Source organism: Dermacentor silvarum, chromosome 1, assembly GCF_013339745.2.
Source record: "Dermacentor silvarum isolate Dsil-2018 chromosome 1, BIME_Dsil_1.4, whole genome shotgun sequence".
Lineage (NCBI taxonomy): Eukaryota > Metazoa > Arthropoda > Arachnida > Ixodida > Ixodidae > Dermacentor > Dermacentor silvarum.
Genome location: NC_051154.1, coordinates 24471563 through 24491860, shown reverse-complemented (window position 1 = coordinate 24491860; position 20298 = coordinate 24471563). Strand labels below are relative to the sequence as shown.

Sequence of the window (20298 nt, the reverse complement as noted above, 5' to 3'; positions counted from 1 at the left end):
TAACAGAAATACTGTTTTTGGCTGACATCACCAGTTGCAAAAACCTATTGCCTAACCTGAAGCTTGTCCAAGGCTTGATAAATATGTCCCCACTGAAACCAAAACCTGGTGTTCAGTGCTCAACTACTTCAGAAGATACATGCCACGCCTGTCTGAAAGGACCACACTTTTGGATGTGAGAAGTTCCATCAGTTTGTGTATGGGTAAAAGTTTGTCACAGAAACTGATCGCAAGCCACTTCTTTTGATAGCATCAAAAGGGATTTGTGACATGCGATCTCACTCACAAAGATTTTTCCTAAGGCTCACGACATACAAATATTCCTAGAAGTTCATTCCCAGAAAGGATCTTGTCCAAGCAGATATGCTGTCATGGTCGTCTCCTACAACTGAAGCCAAGAACGCTGGGAATGTGGAAGATATCGATGTTTGCATTTTTCGGCTAATGGGCTGCATGGTCACTGAAGCAACGCACCACAAATTAGCCGAGAAATTAGTTTGTGATGACTATTTGAAAGCAGTTATCACCAGCATTGCAGCTCTACGTTTCTGTTTTCCTGCCAACTTGAGTCACTGAGTGGTCCATGGTCTAATGGTGTGCTGCCCTGAGGGAACGGGACCAACTTGGGTCACTGGGTGTGTGCCGCTTTTCAATGACAGAAAAAGAATCCTTTAACATTACTCCGGTGCTGGGTGGAATTGAACTACTGTCACATATACTCAATCTTGTCTAAATATGACTGCAGCCCCACCACTAGATAGTGCAGCATGTCCAGAGGGAAGCGCGAAAGAGGAGCCCGGCAACATACACACCTCATACATGATGTATTTCGGTGGTGGCAATACGGTGTGTTGCTACAATGCTTCAATGCTAACAGAATTAATGTGAACATTAATGTCGACATTACAGGCAAAACATTTCAAGGTAAACTGAAACATTTTGCCTTGGAACTTACAGTGGTGAATGGAATCTTGCTTAAGGATACCAAAGTCGTCATGCCAAGGAGCATGCGGTGAGAAATTCTTGCAAGAACTCATGCCAGCCATTTTGGCTAGCGGAAATGCAATGAAAGAGCCAGAAGTCTTGTTTTGTGGCCAGGGCTTAATGGATATATCACCACGCTTATTCAGAGCTGCCCCACATTCAAACAGTATACCTAAAGCAACTGCAAGAGTCGTTTCTTATGCATACTGCTCCAGCATGTGCATGGTATCGGGTTGATGTAGATATTTTTCATTTTGGTGGAGAATTGTATATCGTTGCCCCCATTTGATGCCCTTTCAAATTTTCCAGAAGTAGAGCAACTGTGTGACACGACAGGGAGGACCAAAATTGAAGCTCTCAACACAATATATTCTCCTGCCATGGCATTCTAGTGCAAGTTTGCATGGACAATGGGCCGCAATTCTCCTATAACGAGTTTTCAGCCTTTGCAAGGAAGTACTATGACTTCATGCACGTCACATCAAGTCCTGCCTACTTGCCATCCAACGTGCTGACGGAGAAAGGTGCACAAATAGTGAAATGCAGAATGAAAAAAAAAATATGTGGACTGAGGAGAGGACATTTAGCTAGATCCACCTACCACTCAACACCATTGGAAGACGGAGAGTCACCAGGAGAGCTTCTGCAAGGCAGGCATCTTAGAAGCAACATTCTAGACTTCAATGATGTTTCAAAACCAGAAGCAAAAAAGCATTGACAGCAAAGAAAAGTACAAACATTACCACCTTTGACGCAGGGTGCCATAGTAAGAGTACAGTTAAAGCCACGGCATGGCTGGTCATCAACACAGAAGGTCCTAAGTCGCACACTACGGGCACCATCGTGTCTTCGGATGCCACTAACGTCGGCTATTTTGCATGAACAGGATATATTTGCCTGTACGGTGAGTACAGCATGCCTGCTACACCCAAAGTCCTAATGCTACTGCATGTAATGACCGTGCTGATTCAACACAGAGGACCTCTGTACAACAATGTCAAGAGCAGTCCAAAGTCCTTGAAGCTGAAGCATCAAATGTACTTGCCTAATAACCACAAGCTAGTGTGTCAAGCCAAGCTTCCAGAAGATTGGTGTGCACAGTCAGGCTAAGTGCTTAACATACACCATATTTGCACTTAAATAATGCGACCACGAATATACCGTGAGGGGGACTTTCGGTCTTTAAGAAAAAGAAAAAAATATATATTATGATTGTAATGGGAAGTGATGTCGCAAAGAAACAGGAAACGACATATAAAAGTGGATGCTTGCACGGCGCTTTATTCATCATTACTGTGAGTTGCTGCAGTAAAATACGGTGAAAGAAGAAGTGCATGCACAATTTAATCGTTGTCACTGCTGACGTATTTGTCACTGTCGGCGAGAACGGCGCCGTCTTTCCTGCCACCAAGGTCATTACAGGCAGCACTTCAGAAGTGCCCATGGCACAATCATACCCAGCAAAGGTGTGTTGGATTGTATGTTCGAACAAGGCTCTGTACGTGGTAATGCGTAGTGATTTAGCTCACTGAAGTTTGAAGTGGCAGGGAAAAAGAAAAATTACACCATCTTCCCGTAGGGGAACCCTGAGTAGTATGCGAAGCAGCCATGGGGTCGACTCAAGGTAGTTTTATCAGCTGTATAAACTTGGACATGCAGCAGCACCAGCAATGCGCAGAACTGTTGTCGACGCCGTCGGCGTTTTGACCGCGTTCGCACCGAATGCGCGCGACACTGGTGACTGTTGTCGGTGCCTCTGGGGCGCCTACCGTCGCGCCTCTAACCTAAGCTGCTTCGCATTATCGCGCGCGGAGCCGCAGGTGTTGCCATTCGTTGCGCAATCCGGAGAGGAGAGGAGCGTCGGAGAGGAGAGGAGATCAGACAAGGAGAGGAGGGGGAGGAGGATGCGCATGCGCAGTGCGGGTGTGGACGCTGCACGGCGGAGGGAGGGACATAGCCCTGAGCATAAGATGCTTCGCATCTAAAGAAAAAAGGTTATGTGCGTGTCAAGAACCCGAATATAATGCAAGGCGCATCTTGAGTCTGGAAATATAAGAAAAAAGAAAAAAAAGAAAAAAAAGCATTATATTTATGCAAATACTGTAATGCTAATTTTCAGCAAATAGCGTAAGTTTTTTGGTTTAATTGTTGTATAATTTGTTCTCTACCCACAGAAAGATGTATCAGGCACTTGGGCATCATCTAGAACTGACAAGGCATCGGACATGCGCAGTGCGCCATGATCGAGTATATAAATGTAGTGCCCGCAATAAACCATTGTTCTTTCTTGTTCTGGCCATCCTGCTGTGACCTCAGTCATGCCTTAGGTCGATACAGTAATTACTGATTACCCAGTCCTACGCAATGTCCACAATACAAGGAGAGCTATACACAACCATGCTGGGCATTTATTGTGATAGCAATTATACGGACACTCCAAGCAAATTTTCGCTGTCGTCATTGCCATCACTGTCGGCATCGGCATATATTTAGGTATAAGGATATTATATCATTTTCAATGCTGTATATGCGGGTCATATTGCTACACTATTCTATTACTGAAGTTGCTCATACCAGGTGTTATGCTCTTGACTAAATTATTCCTCAGAATTTAGAGAATGGCGGCCTGCAAACAAAACTCATGAAACATAACATTCACAGCACATAACCTTTACCTTAAGTCTGTGCTTGGCCCTTCGGGCTAAGCTGCCAATTTTTTTTTCTCCGCCCCCCCCCCTCTTTTCTGACGCATATTTTCAAAGTGCATTGCTCTGTGGCTCAAGAAGACCCGCCTGTTGTGCTTTCATGTTTAATGATCCACGTGCATGCGCTATAATGTAATCACAAAGAACTAAAGAGGCTGGCTTCAGGAAAGGGCAAAGGAGTGTCAGATTAGGACGCACTGTTTTGGCTAATGCAATGTTATGTTCTCAGTGCACTGCAAGTTTAGATGTCATATGGCAGATATATGCCATGTGACAGCTGGTGCCTAGCTAACAGTTATGTCCAATGACGTTGAAGAATACTTACTTTAATGTAAGGGTATGTGCAAATAATGAAAATTATAAACCGAATTGGACATGAATATAGTTGACTTTCATTAGTTTGATGACGTCAGATTAATTCTTTGCCAACTCCCTCTCACCACTTGCTGTTTCTGTTTTTGATGGTAATGCACTTCAAAGGGATGAGTGTTCCATTACCTATATAAAAAATTGTGTTGGATCACCTGACCTAGACTGATATCCATGCACACACCTGTACCACCCTGAGCAGCTGAATGCATCTGCCGAACAGAGCATCTGCCACGATGTTAGATGTGGTATTTCTAGACAACTGACAAACATAGTGGGGGAAAAAAAATCAAACCTCGAACCAATCTTGGCTTTCCAATTATGCTGGACAAGCAAACAATGAAGAGAAAGAGCCATTTTCACTGAAATACACAATCAGTGAACGTCCATCTGTATACCTGTAACAGTCACCATTTTCTTTAAAAAAAAAAACTGAATTTTTAAGCAGAAGGAAGGGCCAGGAAAATGTGCAAGAGGTTCACTCGGAAAGGGTATGAAGGAAAAGAAGTGTGCAGAAGGGTGAAGAGTACCTAGATAACACGAGGACATACCACCAAAGAGATGTCGATTTTCATGGAAGACTCCAACTTTTGATCTGCTCTTGGCAGCTTCTGTTTTGAAGATTTTGTCAATGTAAACAAGAAAGTGGGATGGAAATCTGAAGTACATATGACAAGTGATTCCACTGAGCACACCATGAAAGGTTGCTCAAATGGAACTGATGATGGCAACAGTTGCAAGGATTCTATTGAATATATTAGACAGATGTGTCCAAGTGAAGCAGAAGCTGGATTCAGTACTGCAGTTCTCCCACAAGGCCAATGATGAACAGGTGTTTATGCAGGAAGGAATCCACATGACATCACCTGACGGGTTCACCCGTGTCGGCTGTGGCCAGCTGGCAGATTAGGCTCAATGAACACCTGCTGTACATTGCCATGCAGCACGACAAGGTATCTCAAGTGTTTCTTGACTGCAAATGGTGGCAGCAGATGATAGCAGGTTACTTTAGCAAATGAGGTGATGGCAAGTTAAGATGCTTTTTTTTCTTCTTGCCCTTCCTGATAAGCCAGGTAACTCGGCTGATTCTTGCAGTCCTGTCAAGGTGCAAACTGTGTGGCGGAATGCAGTAAAAAGTATGTTCAGCAAAAGAAAACCTTTATTTGAAATGAAAAGATACTTAATAGAAGAAGTAGCTACTTTTTTCCTGCACCCTTGGGCCCATAAAATGTGTGACTGCAGCTTGGCTACTTGCTGCTTGCAAGTCGTGATACTGGTTTAAATTGTAATCATGAATGTTCTTGAGGTTTAAGCAACAGTTCATCTTAACATTCAGTGAATTCCACATTCTGTTCTGTTGTCTTTCTGTGAGCTCTTCATTATACATAATATTCTCTTTTCACTTTGGTGCTGTCCACAAGATCAGGACAGAAAAGAACAACCAAATTGAACAGGCTTGAGGACATTTGGGCATTTGAAACTTGCATGTTTTGTTCAAGACGAGTGCATAGTGTGCCTGTACTGTGAAAGGACAATTTGCTGCTAGGTTTGACCAGGCATGAATTTGGGACAAATGCCCATTTCAGGAGGGTCAAGTTGGGGCTCAGAACGATACAATGAAATCAGGATATTACTGTAAAATTTGCAATAGTAGTTTGTGACTCTCTGTACAGCTCATTTTTCATGTATAATTGCTTTTACGATTACGGCAAGCTGCTATATTCAGCCACAAATGCATATGAGAAAAAAAAAGATCAAGTATAAAATTTTCAAATCAAGTACTATGACTTGATTTAATGGAAGTGTCTCATTCATACTTGAAAGCTGAAATATGTATTTGCCCACTCCTCCTATTCTGTTGTTGCTAATACACAGTGAAATTTCAATATTATAGGAGATAATGAATTATCGGACATAATGAAGTACACCTATTTCATACATATATACATATATTAGCATGTAAGGAATATATACTTATAATGAATATCGGATGTAATAAAGTTATTTTAGTGTCAGATGCAGGTTCAGTATAACAAGGTTCAACTGTATAAGTGTCACCGTATTGAGCTTATGCCTTGAATGACAAGTACTGGGAGCCCAGGAGTCTTTTCATGAATATGCACGGGCTCGGCTTTTTCCAGTACTCACCGTTCTGCAAACATCTGCATAAAGGCCATGGTCATTGAGGGACATGCCCTTGCGACGTGCCAGGAGGCGCATGGAACGATTAAAATGGGCAGAACCAGTGAAGGCTAGCAGAGAACAGGCAAATTCCTCCTGGGGAACCACAAAAATGTCCAGCCGACGATGCTGTATTAAAAAAGAAAAAGAAAGAAAAAGAAAAACACTTTTAAGATAGAATGAGCTGCAGGGGCAAAACTAAACATGAAAGCCTGTGTTTCCACATTCCCATCGATGCCAGCAGGATTACTGCTTTGTTTATCTATTTCAGAGCTGTATGCAAATGGGGACATAAAGCAATCAATGCATTGCGATATAAGGAAGTTGAAAACTGTATCTCTAAGTGCCTGTTCTTATGAGCAACCTGTCCGGTGTGACTGCAGAATCACTTGTCAATGGCTAGCTCACTTATGTTTACAGCATGGACCGTTTCTCTCATGGCTTTACGCTAATGAGCTGTCCATACAAATAAACATTTATCAGCATCATAAAGGAAGCAATGATATTGTAGACCACATGTTGCAAGGTTGTGACATTGGATATATTTTGCTAACGAGGGACTAGGAAAATATTTTGATACTCCTACGCCACAGCTTGAATGGCAGATCAGCTCCCGGCCCGGACAGCATAACGAACAGGCTCTCGAGGAATCTGGATGATAAGTCTATAAGCATTATCGTCAGGGAAATAAATAGAGTTTGGGAAAGGGGCATAGTCCCGGAATCGTGGAAGCAGGCGACGGTAATTCTCATTCCCAAACCCGGAAAATTGCCTAGCCTGGATGACCTCCGCCCAATTTCACTCGCCTTATGCTTAAGCAAAGTGGCAGAACACGTTATACATAACAGAATCTCCAGGCACATAGAGCATGAAGAGTTGTTCCCGTACAACATGGTTGGTTTTAGACCTTCGCTCTCCGCTCAGGATGTAATGCTTCTGCTCAAGACTCAGGTTATTGACAATCGAAGCAGGGACGTGAGAGGCATATTGGCCTTAGATTTGTCTAAGGCGTTTGATACAGTGGCTCACGACTTCATTCTCAAAGAAATCTCTGTGCTAAACCTAGGGGGTAGATTCTTTACCTTTGTGGAATCCTTCCTCAGGGGCAGGACGGCGGCTATCAGAGTAGGACAATCAAAATCAGAACGAATTTCAGCTCGGACGTAGAGGAATCCCTCAGGGTGTGGTAATTTCCCCCCTTCTATTCAACATTGCGATGCACGGGCTTTCTAAGAGATTATCAGCTGTACCGAATGTGGAACATGCACTCTACGCTGACGATATCACAATTTGGTGGCCGGGAGGTTCGGAGGCGGCCGTCGAGCAGGCGCTCCAGGAAGCCCTAGAGGTTACTCAGTCCTTCCTTGACGGAACGGGACTTAAGCTCTCCCTGAATAAATCCGAACTTTTACTATACAGGCCATCGAGACAGGGGGTTCAAGGGCTAACGCCTCTAGACCAGATTCCTATTAATGTTTATATGAGAAATGGTCAGAAGATCCCCAGGGTCGACTCGATCAGAATCCTCGGGTTGCTGCTTGACTCCAGGGGCTGTAATGCCAAGACCATTGCTCACCTCACGTCCAAAGCTGAAAGCATTCTTAGATTGATCATGAGAGTATTTAATAAGAAAGGAGGGATTGGTGAGGACAACGTGCTTAGAGCGCATCACGCATTCCTCATGAGCCACGTCAATTATGTTGTTTCAGCCTTACATTGGACAAAAACAGAGAGGGACAAACTAGACACCCTGATGCGGAAAAGCATCAAGAAAGTGTTGGGCATCCCGATAACAGCAAGCACTGAGAAACTCATGCAGCTGGGGGTGCACAACACTACCCTCGAGCTGATTGAGGCACAAAGGTCTGCGCAGGTTGTGAGACTTTCGGGCTCTCGGGCCGACCGACGTCTTCTGGAGGCAGCGGGTCTTCGACCTAGCTTCAGCCTGAGGGAGATTGTACAACTTGATGTTAAGGTGAGAGGTACCTACGACGTCGATCCGTTTCCTAGAAATGTACATCTGCAGCACGATAAGGGAAGGCAAGTAGCGCGAGCTAAAGCGTTTTTAAAGATCACTTCAGGCATTGAATCCTTTGTAGATGCTGCCCAGTATGGTTGTGCGGATAAATTCACAGTCTCTGCGGTTAACGACAGGGGTGAACTTCTCTCCGCGGCTTTGGTAAGGACTAACATGGTCGATGTGGCTGAGCAGATTGCCATCGCAATCGCGATGCTTGATCCCAAACGATCGATTATTTACACAGACTCCCGCGTGGCGGTCAGGGCCTTCGCCTCAGGCCTCGTAGCAAAAGAAGCGGCAGCACTTCTAAAACTGAAATCGGACACAGACTCTGTCCACCACATTACTTGGTTCCCAGCCCACATGGGAGACGACGTGTTGCCGGATAGCCTTAACCCCAATGAGATTGCTCACAATCATGGGCAATTACTCGCATTCATACTTGTGTCAACTCACACTCCCCGGTACTCATTTTCAAAGTCATGTGTGCTCACACTGACCAGTACTCACATTCGTACTCACGTCCACTCATTCTCACCAGCATTCACTCACATTTGTACTCGCATCAACTCGGACTCACTGGCTCTTACTCACACTCATGTCCACTCATATTCATCGGTATTCACTCAAGTTCATACACACGTGCATTCACACTCCCTGGCACTCACTGACCCCTATACTAACATTCATTTACATTCACCAGCGTTCACTTGCATTCACATTCACATCAACTCACACTCAACAGCAGTGACTAAAGCTCATGCTTGCATGTGCTCAAGCTCACAGGCACTTGCTTGCATTCATACTCACGTCCACTCACACTTGCCGACAGTCACTTAAGTTGATATTTACATACTAGTTGTTTATTGTATAAGGAAGGACAAAAAGGAAGAAGAAAAGGAAGGGCCACGGGCACCATGACTGTCTGTCTGTCTCACACTCACCGGCACTCACGCATGTTCATACGTCCCCTCACAGCCCCCGTCACTCACTCACACCTATACTCATGCCTGTGAGATGTTTGTGAGTGAGTAGTAGTGAGCGTACTCGTGAGTGAGTGTGTTGGCTGATGCTGTCAGCAGCTTTGTCACCCTGCACCAACAACCACAATTTGAAAATATGCCACCCAGAAATACTGATGGCTTCTTTTGCCAACAGTATCCCACCCAAAGAACATGTTCAGGGCATGCAGGTACTAGTCAAAGCAGGAGCCAAGTAGTTTGCTATTATTTGATTGTTGTGTCCAAAACGTTAATTTTTGACACTCCACTGCAAATTTTCTGCAATAAAATGTCTACCTGAATATGACACAATAGTGACTTTTAACATGACTAAACCTTGTTGCATGTGCCAGTGGTTGCATCTACATGCATGGATATATACAAGACAGAGGCTGTTGTTGATGGCACAGGGTAATGTGAAGAGCAAGCATGACAGATGCCGCTCCACTAATGAGAGATGAGGAGAACACTCGTGGGAGCAACATGCTTTACGAATACAACATTATGGGAGAACCACGGCATGCCTTATGGAGGCCGAATTCTTTTTTCCCTGGTGGCAGAGAGTTTTGTCAAGAGGCAGTGTGATGTGGTAGGCGTTCCTTGGAAAAGCGTGCTTGGAAAGAAAATTGCAGGAAGAATGAAAAAGAAAAGCATGGTTTTATGGCATGCACCAAATTGGTATATGCCTCGTAAATAACATAGAAAGTACAAAAACAGCGCAAAAACTCCCAGTGCAGCTTCATTGGCGGCACTGAGAGATGAGTATGGAAGAAAAACATGACAAGCAAAATTTGAGAAGAAAATAGTGGTCACACTTGCAGTCACTGATGCTTGCTGTTCATTTCTGTTGCTGTAAGCTGTGACATTGAGCAAACATGTTTCTACTGCCAACACAGATGTTGACAAACATGTTGAGAAATATGTTTTGCAGTGTGAAAAGGCTTTTAAGGCTCTCTCTTGGACACCCACTGCAGCACAAACTGCAGTCAAGATTTTGAGTTGCTTAGCATAAAATTTTAGATTAACCAGCGAGGAGACATGAAAAGTCTATGCATGTTTGACTGAAAACTGAAAAACAACATGGAATCTAAGTGCATTAGGAACCCACCGTGCACCTTTTATGGGCAAATCAAGTTCACTCCAAGTAGGGACACAGAAAATTTGGCTGAGGAAGGGCTTCACATTCTTTTTTAGCAATCACTCTTCTTATGAAGCTGCTTAATGTGGCAGTAAAGAAACATGAACAGTTGTGGCAGTATTTTGTACTTTAAGTTGAATGGCTGAATCAAGCTGCACTTCCAGTAAAGGTCACTTACAATGTATGGAGGGGGAGAAAAAAGAGAGAGAGAGAGAAAACACTCAGGGCCAGTATTCTTAGTAATGGGACAGTAACGTTTGAAGGGTGATTAAGGATGCATCAAGAATTAAAAAACTAGGCCAGAACTTAGCACCACTAACTCTCTCTAGGTATGTGACTGCATAGATTGTGATGACTGTGATGTCTTGACAACTGCGCATGCATGTGTCTTGCATACTCTCATTTATCAATGTGACGTTTCTATACCTTGCATCTCTTTTGCAATTTCGTGCCCAATGTGATGCAATTGCAGTTGCTCAAAATGCCTACAGTTTTCTGTTAGATACTTTCAAAGTGGGTGAAATCTGCTTATAATGCTACAGTGTAGACCGCTTGTAACGTAAGTCGCCGGAGTCGTGAATACCTGCACTATAAGCGGTACCGCACTATAGCCAAAACAACGATTTTCAAGCCCTGCACGTATGCAAAACATGTAGACCAAGCAGCCGTGCGTATCCGAGAATCAAAGCGTGCGACTGGGAGTTTTGCATCAGTTTAAATTTACGAACGTTGAAAGGTTAATGTCCAAGTACCCACGATCTTCGCATGAAGCAAACAAAGTAATAATTTTAAAAAATGCCTCAGTTTCGCCCGAGAGGCGAAGCATCAATTGCGATAGCAGATTAGCAGAGAGCTATAAGGAGTAGGGATAGTAGTTTTATTGGCTGCATAAACTTGACACATTCGCTTACTAACTGAATTAACAAGCGTGGTGTCAACACGCACAAGCAAACATGAATAGACTCGATGACCGCAGGCAACCACTGTCAAAACGCGGCCGCCGCAGCGAGCGTAGGTTCGTGCGATCTATCGCTTCAACGGAAACTGAGCGGCGAAAGCACAGCGCATACAAATGTCAGAGCCGTGTGGAGATCAGAGTCGTGTGGAGAGCGTGACAACGCTGACAGCCGGCACAGGCGCGAACGCATTTGTTGGCTGAGTAGAAGCCGCCCCCCCCACCTCCCTCCCGTGCTGCCTTCCCGCTTTGCTCCTTTGCTCCTTTCGCGTGGGAGATTGCGTCGCCAGTTCCCCTTGCGCCCGGTTGCAAGATGCCGCAGCACAGTGTCGCCCCCCCTCCCTCTGTCCCATGCCCCCACGGCCTTTTGCGCTATAGAAGTCGCGTTCACTCTCCATGAAGGCGCGCATCCCCCGCGCGCTTTCACTCACACATACGGCGCATGGCGATGATTTTATCGCCCTTGGACTCATGCTCCTCCTCCGCATCGCCCTCGTTGAGAAGCGTGCTCGCAACCGCCCTTGTCGGCGAGATTTTCCCGCGGAAGCCGCATTATAACTGGTATTTCGTCTTACGCGGCTGCACTGTAAGCGGTATGCGTATACATGGAGTGCTATGGGAAAATTAATGGGAGTCTGAAAAGACCGTACTATATGCGGTCCTGCACTATAAGCGGTCTACACTGTATAAAGAAATGTCTGACTGATGCTGGGATTGAACCTGTTTTCCAGCACAGCAACCCAATGCTCTAACTAGGCTTGTGCGAATATTCAATGTTTTCGAATAGTTGAACAAACAATGCGCTATTCGATATTCGCTTCAATTCGAATTTTGTTATTCGGAAATTTCAAAGTATTCGGTTTTCCGAAACTTCGATAATACTTTTCCCAATCGAATCCAAACCAAGCCAGGAAAACAGAACATTACTTAAAACAAAGGCGTACAAAAATGCATCTCGTCGGCGTGGTGGTGCAGTCGATTGCGTTTAGTGGCCGACTCTGTCTCTGCCGCGGCGGCATTTGATCAATCCCAGCCGCCTTGGACCACTCTAGAGAGCACCATGGAGGACTTGCATGTGGCCAGCAATCCGATTTGGAACTTTTTTGTAAAGATTCCACCGGTGACCAAAGCTCGATGTCTTAAATGCTAGGCAGTCCTGAAGACCCCGACAAGTATGACAACAACCCTAGCAAAGCACTTAAGGAGACACCCGGACTTGCACAAGGACTACCAAGAGAAGCGGGACACATGCAAAAGGCCATCCAAGCTCAAGGGGCAAGCAAGGCAAGTGGTCACCAGCCATCCACAGCCGACAGTTTCAAGCCGAAAATGAAAGCGTCGGCCCCAAAAGCCCAACATATGATAAAAATAATAGCTCGCTTCGTAGCTTGTGGTATGCACCCCTACAACATCGTCGAAGAACCGGGTTTCCTCGACATGATGAAGTTTGCTATGCTGGATTATGCCGTGCCGTCTCGGACAACGTTCTTGAGAGCCATTATTCCAGACTTCTACGCATCAAGCAAAGAGAAGGTGAAAAAGAAGCTTGGGGACATTTTTGCAAGTGGAGTGGAGTCGCTTTCAATCACAAATGATGGTTGGACATCGCGGGCAAATGGCAGCTACGTTTGTGTAACTTGTGACGTCATGGACAGTGACTTCGTGCAACACGTGCATGCATTGGCTTGCACGGAGATGACAGACTCTCACACTGCAGCAAACCTGGAGCTATTTATCACAGGTGTCATCGAGGAGTGGGAAATTAAAGCCCATGATACTGTGCCGATCTTCGTCGTTACAGATAATGGAAGGAACTTTACTTCTGCAGTAGCGTGGTCGTCCTGGAATGGAGTGCAGTGTTTCGGACACAACCTTCAGTTGTTGAGCCATGCGACAAGCGGATTCAGTTAAACATGTTAGGGAGATACATGTGACTTGTGCGTATTAAATCCCACAAGTACACATCTATGAAAAAGCAATGTAACGCCTTGTATAAGATTTAATACAAAAGATACAACCAAGAATTTTTTTTGTGACAAAAGGTCAGTTATTGAGAAGATAAGACATAACATATATGAACATTAAACGATATATAACAATTTCTGAGCACAAGTAATGACTAGAATTATTAGCATAAGTATAATGTGAGTATTAGCATAACACCATAGTTTCATTACATGTCAAAGCATTCCTTATGGCACTGGTTTCGTTTATTTTTCGGAGGCAGAACAAAGGATTATAGACTAAAAAATTATCAGGTGCCCAAGTAAATAAACATATTAACAAATAAATAAACATATTAACAAATAAATAAACAAGACAGCGATATCTCAAAAGCGCGAAAGGACTCGATAGCAAATATACGAACAACGTGGATTGTGTTATTGAGAGGCAAATGCAGCATACGACGAATAAAAATTAATAAGGAAAATGCATAGATAGACTAGGGAGTTTTACAAATAGCACAACTATGCATCTTTTCTAACCCAAAGGCCCTCACTCTGCTTGCGTTGTTATGGACCCCATTTTTGTTCCTTTGTATCGTGAGGTACCTCCGAGACTCCCACGTCCACTTCGCCAGCCGCCGGACAGATGGCAGCACCTGTCTGGCATTCTCCCCTGTTCTTCCTGCCTTTAGCTTGGAGAGGACAGCGTTGTGAGTGCTGCCCCGCTGCCATGTAGAACTGTTGTCTTGAGCCGCGCTCGCGCGCGCTAGCCCTTGTATTGTTTCATATGCCTTACCAACATTAATAAAGACGTCGACCTGCGTCGACGTTATTGTCTTTGTGTCCAGCCTCGAGCATCTCGCCCCAGCCTCGCCCTCACATTTGCATTGTTTTCTAATCCAGGTGGTTTGTTTTGACTTGTAAGTTGGTGCCTTTCTCTCTCCTATAAAGACATCAGTTTGTTGTCTGATGCGATGATTTCACTATCATTGAAAAAGTGTTCGTTTGGGCACTTGATCTGGAAATGAAGTCGTCGGCAATCTTATTCAAATTGATTTTGCGGGAGAGTTCTTTGTGGGCATGCAAAATTGCCAGATGGTTCAAATGGGTTTGTCCGGTCGTCGACCGCAGGTACATTTTCAGTCGCCGAAGGCAAGAAAAGGACCTCTCGGATGTGGTCGACGAGACCGGTATGGCCAACGCAATTTTTTTAGCTTGGCCATTTCAGGCAAAAAGTTTCGCAGGTGTTCGCCCTCGCCCGCCGTAAACATGTGGACGACGTCCCCAAATGTGTCCAATGATGCCGACCTTTGCTGGCTTAAAATGTCAATCAGCATATCTCTGTGCAAAATCAGGCGTCCTGGTTCAAGGTCATCATCGTAGAACTATGTTATACATGCTTTGTCTTCCTTCCCTATGGCAAGCTGCTCAATGTGTGACTGATGCTGACACATATCAGGTGGATACCTGTTGTTTAACGAAGACAGCACTGTGTCAAATACTTCATAGAACCTCTGGCGGTACATGTCACTTGCTGATGGAAACACGTGAGCTGAGGAACCTTCTTGATAGCGGCGTGGAGTCTCCTTTCGCCTAGCGGCTAGAACACACGAGTCCTCAACTTCTACTTTTCCTGCCTCTGCCTCTATGTGGGTCACGCACTTCATTTTGGAGTTAATCTGCGCCGAGTTCAAGCTTGCGCCATCCGAGATGGCTGCTCCCTTCGCGTGCGCTGTCTCCCCGCGCGCCTTGTGTTAGGTTTCCGCTGGTGCTTATACGGTGGAAAATATGCGTCCTTTTAAGCCTCAGACGGGTTCTGGCGAAGTACCGATAAGCGAGGTGCCCACTATTGGTTTTGTCGTTGGTGATCATGCTGCGTTTGTAGCCGGTACACATTGCAACGTCCGCAGCCATGCTAGAAGCAAGCTCAATGTCTGTTTTCTATTTCTCCTTTTAATGCGACAGCAATTGTATAGACACTCCAGGCAAATCTTCGCTGTCTTCGTCGCCGTGATATTCCATATAAAGTCCAAAAGTTATATGAGTGAGCGACCCTTACACTATGGGTGCGAGAAAAAGCCCGTAACACTGAGCCATAACACTTGATGGACATTATCTTCTCACGCACTCAATATTCGGGTTAGTTGGAAATCATGTGATCAAATTTGCGCATGGGGAGGAGAGCCCGCGTCTTCTCATCTAGCCCTGGTGCAGCTACAAATTACTGTGTGCGGTTGACGCTTACGCGGCCCGCGTGCCGTATCCAATTGTTGGTAATCATTGGGGGGTGCAATGATCAAGGGCGAGCAGGGATGGTTGCTAACTTCATGCGCGCTGTCTTCCATCTTAGGCTGTTTTTCCGCGCCCCAAGTGTTGCAGATCGCATAGCCTAAGTTAAGAGACAAGGGTAATTGGAGATCGCTGACCGAAGCCGTCCTGTAGTGGACATAAATATATGCAGATGATGATGATGAATCTAATTTTCGGAGTCACGGTGAATCGCATGGCTGTACGAACCATTCGCCCCCGCTGCTGGCGTTCATCATATTGCCAGCGTTGTGATAGCGACTGCTTGTGGTCATCCAGCGGGATATTTACAGGTTTACATGGTCCGTGCCATGGGTTAATTGTCGGAGTCATGCATGAGGGAGGTAGTGGCCGAGAACTGCACCAGGGAGGCCAATTCCTGTTCTGGTGAGGGAGTGACTTTGATGAAGCTTAGTGGGCCTTCCTAGTTTGGTTGCACCTGAACTAGTATAGCCCCACTAGCTCTCGGCAATATATTTTTCTTGCCGGTGTCAGGCACCCCTCCATGCCTGAAAATGTGGTAGACTGGAGTAGGATTCGAACTTACGACCTTCAGATTTGAAGCCGGGTATTCTATCTCTGCTCCACGCCACCACTCCGACAATTAACCCACTCCGAAAATTAACCCATGGCCCTCAGTCCCCAGTGGCTGCGGAGCACCTGACCAAGGCGGCGGTCAGACCTGCTACACGGCAGAGGGTGCTAAGAATCTCTGGGTCCGGACAGGCCGCCAATGGAAACTGAACCTGGCAACGTTCAACACGTGCACCCTCTCGAATGAGGCTAGCTTAGCAGGACTATTTGAAGAATTATCAGGCATTGCCTGGGATATTATTGGCCTTAGTAAGGTTAGAAGAACTGATGAGGCTTACATAGTGCTGACTAACGGCCACGTCCTCTGCTACAAAGTTCTTCCAGACAAGAGAGAATCCGGGGTAGGATTTCTAGTCCATAACAACATAGCGGGCAACATTGATGAATTCTACAGCATTAATGAGAGGGTAGCAATCGTCGTAATAAAGTTGAATAGGAGGTACAAAATGAAGGTCGTACAAGCCTACGTCCCAGCCTCCAGTCACGATGATGAAGAAATAGAACAGTTTTATGAAAATGTTGAATTACCAACGAGAAAGGCACAAACTCAGTATACTGTAGTCATGGGCGTCTTCAATGCAAAAGTGAGGAAAAAGCTGGTTGGTGAACATCGATTCTAGGAATGCAAGAGGAGAGATGTTAGTAGAATTTGCGGAAAGGAATAGGCTCCGAATAATGAATACCTTCTTCAGGAAGCGCAGCAACAGGAAGTAGACCTGGAAAAGCCCTAATGGAGAAACAAGGAATGAAATATATTTCATACTCTCTGCCGATCCAAGCATAGTGCAGGATGTAGAAGTGTTAGGTAAGGTAAAGTGCAGTGACCATAGGTTAGTGAGGTCTAGGATTTCTCTCAATTTGAAGAGAGAAAGAGTGAAATTAGTCGAGAGGAAAAAGGCCAATTTAGAGCCAGTAAGGGTAAAAGCAGACAAATTCAGGCTGGTGCTCGCAAACAAATATGCAGCTTTAGAAAATGAAGATAAAGACAACATAGAGGTAATGAATGAAACCGTCACTAGGTTGATATCAGAAGCAGCAATTGAAGTGGGAGGTAAGGCACCAAGGCAACCAGTAGGTAAGCTCTCCCATTTAACAAAGGACTTATGGCGGCACACTGCGCACAAACCGGCACAGCCTCCGCCTCGCCACTTGCTAGCCCAGCGTGACACGGCTGCATGCTGCACCACGCCTCCGATAAGGGACAGTGCCACCGCAGCATCACCGGAGGCTTACGTCACCGAAGGTGGATATAAACCACGATGGAAGAATACTTAGGTGAAAGGACGGCGCACTCTCTGCACTCTGACGCGATGAACGAACAGCGTTCTAGTAACTCGGCGCGACGAGAGAGGGCGTGCGAGATTGTGGACCGACCACGGGACCGACCTTTGCCGCCTGTTCGCCGCGCGCGCGTTTTAGCTGCTGACTCTTTCGCGGAGAAGTGCGTTAATATTTGCTTTGTTTGTGTGTATTATGGTCAGCCCAAAGCTTTATGCCGTTGCACGATGGTGAAGTGCTTTGTGCCTCTCTGCAACAGCGGCTACAAGTCGTGTGACACGAAGTATTCCCTTTTCAAACCTCCGAATAATGAAGCGGGACTGGAAGCGTGGAGGCGGGCGATACCGCGCAAAGACGGAGTGCTCCAGAAGAATGACCGTGTGTGTGAGCGACATTTTGCACCACATTTCATTCTCAGGACTTGGAGTGCTGAAGTTGACGGCCGGGTGCTCATGTCGGGTACGAGAAGGGCGGGTCTCGCGAAAGGTGCGGTGCCGACTATTTTCGAAGGGGCGCCAAAATACTTGTCGAAGAAAGTAAAGAGCCTTCGGAAGCCGGTACGGCGACAGTCTCGTGCTGTTGCTCCCCGCTCTCCCCGCTGTACTGTTTCGAAGTCTAGGAGCTCCTGCGAAGGTGAATCGGTGCGTTCTGGCGGTGCTGACGGAGCACCAACGACTGATCGCGCTGCAACAAGCGTTGTCGACGGTTGCGGCTGTGAAGCGGAGAATACGGTCGCAGACCCAAGCAAGACCCCGTTCGAGATTTTATTCAACTCTGCTCCTAGCATGTGCCTTCCTGGACCATCGTGGGCAGCTCACCGAATCGACGAGGGAATCAAGGACGTTCTATTCAATGACGCTTGCATTCGGCACAGTGGTGCGTCCAGTGCCGTGTTTACGAAGAAGACACTGCACGTAAAACGCGACATGTCTGTTCAAGCATATGTTTTGGGTAAGCCAGTTGAATGCAGCACTGTTGGGATCAATTCATTTGCCAGTTCAGTTTCCGAAGTAGATGCAATGTTAACTGCTGTTGATAACGTGAGTGTTTGTTGTGGAGGGCCTAGTTTGGACAGTTTTCCTACCGTGCTTCCGGAGTGTGCCTCTGTCGATTGCCAAGGAAAATGGAGGCACAATAAGTGCCCATTAGTGACAACTGGAGGTGGTATATGCAGGCCATGCAGTGGTCTCTCAGACACTCTTAGGATACATGCTGAGCGACAAGCTATGAGGATTAAACAGAAGCGCCCTTTGAAACGCATACGATTGCCACCACTCCGCAGAATTACATTGCCTGCGCAGCATGAAAGACTCGATGCCTTGCGCTTTTCCAGAGCTGCGCTGCAACGCTCGCGAGCGAGGCTTTTGAAGCGCAACAAGCTTTTGACGAAACAGCTTGAGGAGAGCAAGAAGGAAATGATGAAAATACAAGATGAAGATGTCGCAGAGAAGTTGCAAGCTCTTGATATGCCACCAGCTCAGCTACTTCTTCTAAAGGAATGTATTTCTGCTGCCAAGTGCACGGCAAAAACAAACAGAAGATACACAGATGATTGGCTTCTACTGTGCCTTCTTCTAAATATACGAAGCCCTGCTACATATTCCTTCTTGCGAGGCAACAACATATTACCCCTTCCTTGTGTATCCACAATTAGGAAGTACATTAGTATGGTTGGCCTCAAATGTGGATTTGATGAGGATTTTTTTAAAGCTTTTAAGGTGAAAGTCTCCAAGAAAACGTCTTTCCAAAAGAGGGGAATGCTCATTTTTGACGAGATACATGTCAGAAAAGAGATGACTGTCTGCTCTCAAACGATGACCTATGCTGGCCTTGTTGATAACGGAGAGCAGGGTGTTCAAAGCAATGAGCTTGCTGATCATGGTCTCGTATTTGCCTTTTCTCCTTTTGGTGAGAGCTACTTGCAGCCAGTAGCTGTTTTTGCTTCGAAAGGACCAACAAAAAGCACTCTTTCTGTCAGATGTTCCTCATCTGTTTAAGTGCATTCGGAATCGCCTTTACGAGAAAAAAACTTTGAAAAGACAAGGCCGATTTATAAAGTGGTCGTGCTACGACGCCTTGTATGTGGCAGACACGAAACATGCTGCCGACCTCAGAGTATGCCCAAAGTTGACGTACAACCATGTTAACCCGTCAAATATGTTGAAAATGACAGTGAAGCTTGCCACCCAACTTTTCAGCAATTCTGTCGCAAAAGGAATACAGTTTTATGCACGCAGAGGTGAAACTCGGCTTTGTAATGCAGAGGCAACGGTCGAGTTTACCCTTTTTCTTAATAACCTATTTGATGCCCTCAACCGCCGCTTCCCACGAGAAGGTCTCACTCTTGGATGCAAGGACTTCTTAGTCATTGAGAGTGCCTCCAAGTGGCTCGACGAGTGGCAACAAGAAGTTGTTAATGGGGACATTCCGAAGGACTTTTTTCTGACCCCGTCAACTGCAGAGGGACTGCGAGTTACATTGAAATCCGTTCTAGAGCTGTCCCGTTACCTGTTGACGGAATGCAATTTCAAGTATGTCCTCACCTCTAAAATGAACCAAGACCCCTTAGAATGCTTTTTTGGTATAATAAGGCAGGCAGGAGGCCAGAACGAGCATCCTACATTTCCAACATTCTTGCAGCTCTATCGGATGCTGTCTCTGTATTCTTTGCTGAGGCCCCCACAGTTTGGTAACTGTACAGCCGCTGAAAGCAGCCAGTCTGCTTTTGTGACTTTGGCCGACATTAGAGGCATATACAAGAGTTCAGCTCTTGGAAAGTTGGAAGAGCTGAGAAATAAGCTGGATGGCCTGATCAGCCAA

The 20298-nt window shown here is 45.7% G+C and overlaps 1 protein-coding gene across 5 annotated transcripts in view; it reads right to left on the bottom strand.

Annotated features, from left to right (window-relative positions):
• Positions 1 to 20298, bottom strand: part of LOC119458169 (DNA polymerase lambda-like) — a 54786-nt gene that overhangs the window by 9482 nt on the left and 25006 nt on the right. For 3 of the 5 annotated variants that reach the window (XM_049665572.1, XM_037720001.2, XM_049665580.1), the window contains exon 8: positions 6207 to 6368. The exons of 1 other annotated variant lie outside the window; for it this stretch is intronic. In XM_049665572.1, the coding sequence (XP_049521529.1) occupies positions 6207 to 6368 (162 nt within the window). Of the gene's footprint in view, positions 1 to 6206; positions 6369 to 9203; positions 9352 to 20298 lie in introns of those variants that run through there. One more of the 5 variants, XM_049665569.1, reaches the window with a different exon arrangement.